The following is an 8,351-nucleotide window of genomic DNA, read 5'->3' as shown; positions in this document are numbered from 1 at the left end:
GCCAAATTATAAAGAATGATAAATAATATGGTGATTGAAAATTTTATTTAATCTAATTTTTTTTTAGCGTATTGTATTGTTTTCCTATGCTAAATAAATTGTGAATTGTGAAACTATGATAAACGAATATAACAACCAAAATCACATTATATATATATATATATATATATATATATATTAACAACAATAAACAAACAAAAAAAATCACATTTTCAATGGACAATTATGTTTCTTGATTATGTAAACTGATCAACATTTTGACAATGATATTTCTAACATGAAAGTTCAGAACTATTAATGAAATATTCGTTTTTCAGTTTAGAAAATGTCCCATCAAGCTAGTTTTGCTTGGGTTAGTATTTTACTATTTTTAAAAAATTGTTGGACTTTGTTAGGGTTAGTTAAACTTTAATTTCTTTGCTACTTGCATTATATCTAGGTTTCTTAAAATTTAGAAATGGAACTTAAGAGGTTCTTAACTGAAACAAATGCATGCTCTTAATCCCGAACCAATCTTTAAATACTACTATTACTCTGCCATCTGCCACTCCATACTATAAACTCTTGGATTACCCATTTCTGGATTACCGCAGAGTATATTTCCAATCAAATTGTCGACCTCCGATAAATTGTCAATTATTATTCTCTTGCTTAAAATTTTCTAATTCACAGACGAGGAACTTCATTTAAACAAAAATTTACAAGCAATTTCATATTGCAAGAAATGTTGTTAAATTCTTACCTGAGATTTCATAACCTTTGGCTAGCTCCATACTAACAAGTAACAAGTGACATCTATTAATTGTCGGTTTCTCATTGCAAGGTGTTATATAAATTAGTTAATATAATTATATAAATCAATGAAAGGTTGACCCTTAATTATTGATGATATATTATCATCTAACTGTTTGTATAACGGTCAAAGTGCTAAGAATAAGATGGGCGATATAGTTTGGTAATGAAACAGGTCATAATGTCATTTATTCTATGATTATCCTTCAAAAATGTCAACTAGTTATATCTTAATATCATATTTGATTTTAAGTTCGAATGAGATACGGTATATAGTACAACTATATATTATACGGAGTAAACCTATTTCAAATCAAAGAGAAACAATACAAGCATGATGTCTACTTATAATTATTACTATTTTTTTTCTTTCTCTTAACATTATAATATAATTTTTGTTTGCGAAAATGTAGAAGAGGTGCAATGAACATAACCCTATATGACCAATAGGAAAGTACACAAGTGCCACGCAGGCACGTTTTGTAGCCAGCAATGATTCTATAAACTGTCTGAAACGTGTCTCCCGGGATATTTTTGTCGGCTACTCCACAATTATTGGAACTCTCGTCGTTTTCCTGTTATGTATGGGTTATATACTTATACTATTTATAAGCAATGTTTTATTACAAGTAATATAGTAATGTGAAAAATATGCAACTATCTATCGTACACCTTAACCAATTAACGACCACTCGTAAATTGTTTTATAACCTCCTTGCTTAGATTGGCCTTTATATATGCTTAATTTAGTCCCCTTGTGTCTTGAATGGTCACCAAAATTAATCATGATAAAAATTCATGAAATTACACATTATTTTCTTTTACTATTGGAAACATCAAACAATAATTATGAAACCGTACGAAGTTCATAAGTCATAACCATCGGTCTGAGATGTTCTTTCCCCCATTGTTATACACGAGCACCAACATTTAAAATTTCTTTCATCATATATATATCGACAACCATGAAATACTATTATGGTTGCATTCTACTATATAAAACCAATAATTGGTGAAGCTTGTGTAAGTTTGTTTTATATTACTTGGTTATTGTTCTTTATTGTCGGCGCCTTATATACATGAATACATCTCCTATTGATGTCAGATGTTTTTCTTGTTGGTGGATCCGATTAATTTGTTTGATTACATGATTACATGGGTTGTAAAACAAACTATAACTATGAACTTCACATTTGCAAGACGTATCGAAATTATGAGCCATAACTCAAGGACTCGAGCACCATATATATATATATATATATATCGTAATAAACTGTTTGACAGAAAATGGTGATTATCGATCGTGAGATATGGTAATTTTATTTTGTGGATTGTACATTGTCGAAGCATGCATATTAGTTATGTGTTCACCACATTGCAACAAACAGTTGTACTCATGTTTGTAGTTTAACAGAAACGTCGAACCTCAAAGTAACGACTCAACGACTGCCACAGATTATCTTATTACAAGGCCCAAGCCTTGCCTGACATGTAACTATGTAAGCCTCTATCGGCTCTTGCATGTTCATAATTTTGGTTTAGATTCAACTCAATTTTCTTAAAAATTGGTCTAGTCAAAAATGCAAAAAAAAAAAATCATTTGAAACTTATAGTATAATAAGGGGAATAAAATTAAAAACTGCACTTATAAAATAAAGTTATTGCATACATATAATAAACAGCACAGCTTTTCTGAAAACTAGCAAAATCTTTATACTTTCATGACTAAAATGCTTATGTATCTAGTACCTACAATTTGTTAGTATATCAATATATATATATATATCTAAGACTTGATTTTTGGTTCTCAAAGGGTTAACATTGAGTTTTTTTATGGTTTAGTGTAAATAAATTTGATTTTGTTTCGATTTGTCCGATACTCCATTCCACAGATAAAAAAGGCATCCGGTTTCTTTACCATACATAACGTAAACCTTCTTAAACCAATCCAAATCAGAATGGGTTTGTTGGCAAAATAGTACATTTTTAAAACCGACTAACCAATTATACGATTAACATGAACCAATCTTTGGTTTACAAATACATAACACAACCAATAAACAAAAGGCACACACACTCAAAACACTGCCAACAAAAAAAACAACTTTACTAACGCCTATGCCGGTTCATGAGGAATTTCTTGGTTAAACCACAACCCAAAGCCTCATCAGGAATCTTACCAATCCGGTTTAATCCCTCGGCGAAAACCACACCCATACCCATATGCAAATGCGGTTCAATATGACAATGAAAAAACCAAACCCCAGGATTATCCGTCACAAACCTCAACGCCGTCCATCCATACGGATACAAAATCGCCGTATTCCGTAACGGCGGGTTCTTCAAATTATAACTCTTCTCATCAACCCCCGGTTTAAATTTCCCATCTCCGTAACCCAAAACCCAGAAATCGTGGCCGTGAAGATGCCACGGATGTATCTCACTGACCACACCTTTCAAAACGTTTGAGTTTTGCAAAATCACGTCCACCGTTACGTTAAACGGGAAAACGTATATACCGTTACCAGTAGTGGTGTTAGGAAACGGCGGCGGGTTCATTATATCGTAATCGAACCGGTAACTTTTAGGCGGTGATTTCCGGTTAAACCCGAGTTTTAAATTGTATTTAACCGAACCGAGATACGGAGTCGCCGGAGTCATCAGAGATACGTTGTTGATCGCCCATTTCGTGTACCCGTCGATTAGGTTTTGAGTGTTCAGGAGGATCAAACGTTTTCGATATTTCTTCGGCGGCGGTGGTGATCCCATCGCCGAGAAGATCTTCTTCGAGAAATTTTTGCTCCGTTCAAAATCGTCCCACCGTGGAGTCACCGGCGGAGGAGAAGAAGGGAGTTTCGAAGCAGGGGCGGTTACGTAATTTAATATAGTGAGCGCCTGAGTTGTGTTCGGTTTGCGGCCGCGTACGCCGACGGAGATGTAGTAGTTCTGTGAAGGGTCTTGATCGGTGGTGAGAAGTACGGAGTAGCTCTCGCCGGAGTATATGTCGATGTCGTCGGTGGTGAACGGCGTAACGTAGTTGCCGTCAGCTTCTACCACCACGAGCTTGTGTCCCTGCACGTGTAAATATCACAGCACACGTGTGATCAAAACGTTTTACCTTATTGGACTGATACTTAGAATTAGGCCTTGCAATAGGCCCATTTAACACAACTTCAGACGAAAAAAGGAAAAAAAAATATTCTTCTGGTATTATTTTGTTTTATTTTTGTCGACAACACACATTGCATGTTTTGAAACCGAATGCTTTTAGATTGTTGACACTAACATAAACTAGTAATTTACTTATTCTAATTATTAATATTAAAATTTTAAAAATGATGACAAAACAAATTTTTAGTAAAAGAAATGACAATTAATTTGTCTATCTTTCATTATTATTTTATGACTGTAATTAAGGCTCCACAAATTGGTATTAAGGAACTACTAAAACTAAAAAAACTGTAGTTTCACTTCAATAAAATAACCTATACACAAAATAGCCGAATAACAGTTTTTCTCTTTTCCCGGTTAGCAAATAATGAAGTGGACATAAAGACAGTGTGAAGTAAGATCAGTTTTAACATAAAGACAATCTAACCATACTGATTTGATTGAGACTACTCTAAAGAAGCATCAGTCTCCCCCACGCCCCACGGAATGTTTAACATGCACACATCTCAAATTCTCAATACATATGTAATTAAATTTTTTGGTGTCAAATTTTACACCATACTAGTAGTATAGCCTAATTTTCAGTGTGGTCCTAGTACTTCACCAACTTTCCACTTTTAAGTACCACCAGCTCATATTCTATAATCTAGTGTAGTAGTCTATATAGTCTTACTATCAAAAGAGTTTAGGATGGCCCATCATAAGTCTTTTAATTTTCTAAGAAACTTCACCACTTTTGTTTTGTTGGTGAGTTATAGACTTATTGGCCATCTTTATTGACTTCCAGCCAGGAAAATAGCGTCGTCGGGTATGGGAATTGCCAAAAGGCTCATGACTTATAAATGTAAAACCATTAAGTTATTTTGTCAACATATAGAAATAGATCATATGTTATGTTTTGGTTTTATATAGCTATAAAGTCTATTATTATTTTTGGCAAAATTTTAAAGTTAGGTGATATTCGTTTTCATTTGATCATTTTTGTAATAAAAATAGAGAAATAAATTGAAAAAAAGTAAAAAACCTGAACAGCCAAGTTGAGGGAGGCAAGAGCGGTGGTGCTGGAGAGTCTGATTCGGTAGGTCTTGTTAGGTTCCACGTGGAGTTTCTGTGGTGCGCACTGGTCACCTTCTTTAAACGTGCACATTGGTAATGATGTGCTGTTGCTAAACTGTGCCGCCAATGAACAATTGAATTGTCCCCTCCCATTTATCAATATGCTCTTCAAATTTTTCACCAAGAAAAAAAAAACAAATATTAGAAAAATTTATAATTTCAACATTTACCACAAAAGGTAATAATTTTTCTTAGTAGACAAAATTTTAGTGGCCAGCCAATGTTGTATCACACGCATAAAAGGAAAGATGATTTTTGACATTCGAAAAATTTGCTTTTAAAAAAAGAATTATAGAAACCAAATGCCAGCTGTATTATTTGCTTTTTTTATCTCAATCGATCTCCACTATTGAAAAGTAAAATAGACCTACTTTTAGAAAACTACTTTCAAATCTTGAAAAGTTCGGTAAAAAAAAAATTGTCTTAGTAAGTGAAAATAGTAAAGAAGTGAACCTGAGCTTCACCGATCCAGCGCATAGGTTTGGAAGAAAGACCGAGTTCTTGGGATGGAATAGGTTCATGCCACCAGTCACTTAGTAAGAGATTAAACTCTCCATCGTATCTCAACCTCTCTTTCTGTCCTTTAGCCACATCCACAATCAAGGATCCGTAGAGCCCAGCTGATCTCTGCATGCCGTAGTGTCCATGGTAGAAGTGTGTTCCCGGCTGCACCGTATCATTGTTCCCAAAATTGTTATTTGGAGTATATATATATATATATATATATATATATATTTTTTTTTTTACAATAAGGAGAAAGAAAAAGAAGTTACCTTCTCAAGAGTGAAATTGTAAGTAAAAGTCTCTCCAGGGTTAATGGCACATTGGGTAACTCCTGCTGCTCCATCTGCCCATGGACTTCCCAACTATGTTCACAAACCACAATTAATTAATTCACCAAATTACTTTTATCTTGACCTATTAACTTTACACTGAATTAGGCAGCAGAAGAAGATAAGTTATAGAGTAGTGTCATAGGTCAGACCAAATTTATTTATATTGAATTTTATAGAAAAAAATAATACTAGTTAATAAGCTTGCTTAATTTGTAACTGTTGTCATATTTTCAAGGGACAATAAATAGAGTGTTTGGAAAGAAAAAAGAAAAAAAAACCAAAGTCGTCAATGTAGTGCTTGCATCGAGAAGAGACAAAGTGATCATGCATGGCATGTGCTTCTAAATCCATTATTTCTGCAACTCACCCATTTTCTTTCTTCTTTTATCATCCTAACGACAAACCAATCAATAATACTTTATACGATTAACACAATATGCTTAAGGACAGAGAAAAAACACAAAAAATATAAGATCTAACGATGTTCATATATGAGAGTGATGATCTAGTGATGACACTTAGTGTATCGATCCTTATAAACATTCTTCTAATGTTTTAAAATATTCACAATATTATAGATCTATATTTAGATTGGATTTCGGGTTTAAGATTCTAGTAATTAAAAAAAAAGAAGAAGAAGAACCTGACGAATTCCATGCCAATGGATGACAAGGCCTTCGGTGATGAGTTTGTTGGTGAGATGGACGACGATGGTGTCTCCGGCTACGGCTTGTATGGTGGGGCCAGGAAACTGACCGTTGACGGTCATGACGGCGCCTTCTTTACAGTCAGGCCACCAGTACTTGTACTCAACCTCCCAATCATATTCTCTCACGGCCGCAGACGCCGTGTGAGCCAAGATAGCCACCACCACCACTATCCACCACACACCCATTGGCTTGTGAATGTGAAATGTGAATGATGATGTATGCTCCTCATGTATTATATATATATATATATATAGATGGATAAAGGAAAAGAGGAGGAAGCTAGAGATAGTGGGCAAAACCACAAAATGGGATTTTTTGGGGTCAAAATAAAGGATTTAATTATTTTTCTTTAATATTTTTGGGGTTTTAGATTGGTCACAAGGTTAATGGACATAATTGTTGTGATCGTGTAAACAATCAAAATATATCAAGAAGATTCGGTGTAGTAGTGATCTCATGTTACGTGTTTTTAGGGTGACAAGGTTGAATTTGTCTTAGAAGGTGAGATCACGTTCACAATCTTTACAATGCCAACTTTATCAAGCTCACTTCTTGCTAGTTTTGAACATGTACGTAAAGTTAACTATCACATAAAAACATATATTTTAGCCTTTTAGGTATATGTCAAAATTAAAAACGACGTCTTTCTTTTGTATACTTTTTTTTTTAAATCTTGATTATAATCGAATATACGATCATATTATTCTTTTTTGTCAGCATAATTGATCGTATCTAATTAAAAATGATACCAAGTACTTTACAACCAGGCATCACGATTCACGTCTATAACTTTCTACGGTGACATTTGTCTTTCCCCCCTCCTCCAACCTCATCGCATGGACAATGTTTACATAATAGTTAGTTTTCTAAAATACGATCCTTTGACAAGTCTCTTCTAAAGTTTCAAGTTTTATGAAAATTTGTTGATATGCTTTGAATCTGGCCTATGGCTAGCAACAGTATCACAAAGAGACTTTGTCAAAGGATGTTTCTTAAAAAGGCGTTTTTACTTGTAGGAACCAATCCAACTGAGAGTTGGTTACAGTTTTCTATATAGTGGATCACTTGTTCTCATTACAATTAGTTCGTACAGGTCCAATAGTAAAAACAAGGATTGACGAAATCACATTTAAATTCAATTCAAGTAAAGTGCATATGAGTGAAATGATGAAAAAACAAGGATTGACGAAACCCCCACGAGAAACTCGTGAAACTTGCTATTTAACATGTAATATATTTTTGCTTTTGAAGTATCTTTTTTCCTTTGTGATCTGGAAAGGAATTTTTATCCCTAAGAATTTCGAATTTGGATGGCGCCACAATAATTCATACTTTAGACTATTTTTATGACACCATGTGTTGTTTTATCTCTGCGAATGTTCTTTTATTTCGAATTTGTATACTTTTCGCGCGGCTAATAATTATCTTCACCGGTGGAAAAGTTTTTCTGTCCATAAAAATTCAATATTTACGACTATATCACATTATCACTTAGATATCCTACTATATTACATTCAATTGTCATTAGAAAAATTTAATTAAATTTAATTAATTAATTTAAATATAATTAATTAATTAAAAAATAAAAAACACTCACAGATCAAATATGAAAAATAAAAAAATAAATAAAAATATTTTCTCTCTAATAAATTATGGACGAAATTAGTAAATATTTTTTTTTAAAAAAAATATAAACTAATTAGAATTTTAAAAACTAAGATTTTAT

At 33.2% G+C, this 8,351-nt stretch overlaps 1 protein-coding gene across 1 annotated transcript; it reads right to left on the bottom strand.

The window, feature by feature from the left end:
• Positions 1-2,775: 2,775 nt before the first annotated feature.
• LOC104706463 (L-ascorbate oxidase) lies at positions 2,776-7,210 on the bottom strand. The gene is made up of 5 exons (XM_010422658.3): positions 6,559-7,210; positions 5,853-5,945; positions 5,533-5,745; positions 4,988-5,185; positions 2,776-3,864 (listed from the first exon to the last, which is right to left on the bottom strand). Exons 1-5 carry the CDS (start codon positions 6,808-6,810, stop codon positions 2,902-2,904), a joined length of 1,719 nt encoding a protein of 572 aa, XP_010420960.1. The 5' UTR covers positions 6,811-7,210; the 3' UTR covers positions 2,776-2,901.
• Positions 7,211-8,351: the final 1,141 nt, after the last annotated feature.

The sequence above is a fragment of the Camelina sativa genome, chromosome 8 (genome assembly GCF_030686135.1).
Source record: "Camelina sativa cultivar CO46 ecotype springtype chromosome 8, ASM3068613v1".
Classification (NCBI taxonomy): domain Eukaryota; kingdom Viridiplantae; phylum Streptophyta; class Magnoliopsida; order Brassicales; family Brassicaceae; genus Camelina; species Camelina sativa.
Note: the sequence above shows the minus strand (reverse complement) of the source record. Positions and strands in the feature narration are given on the sequence as shown.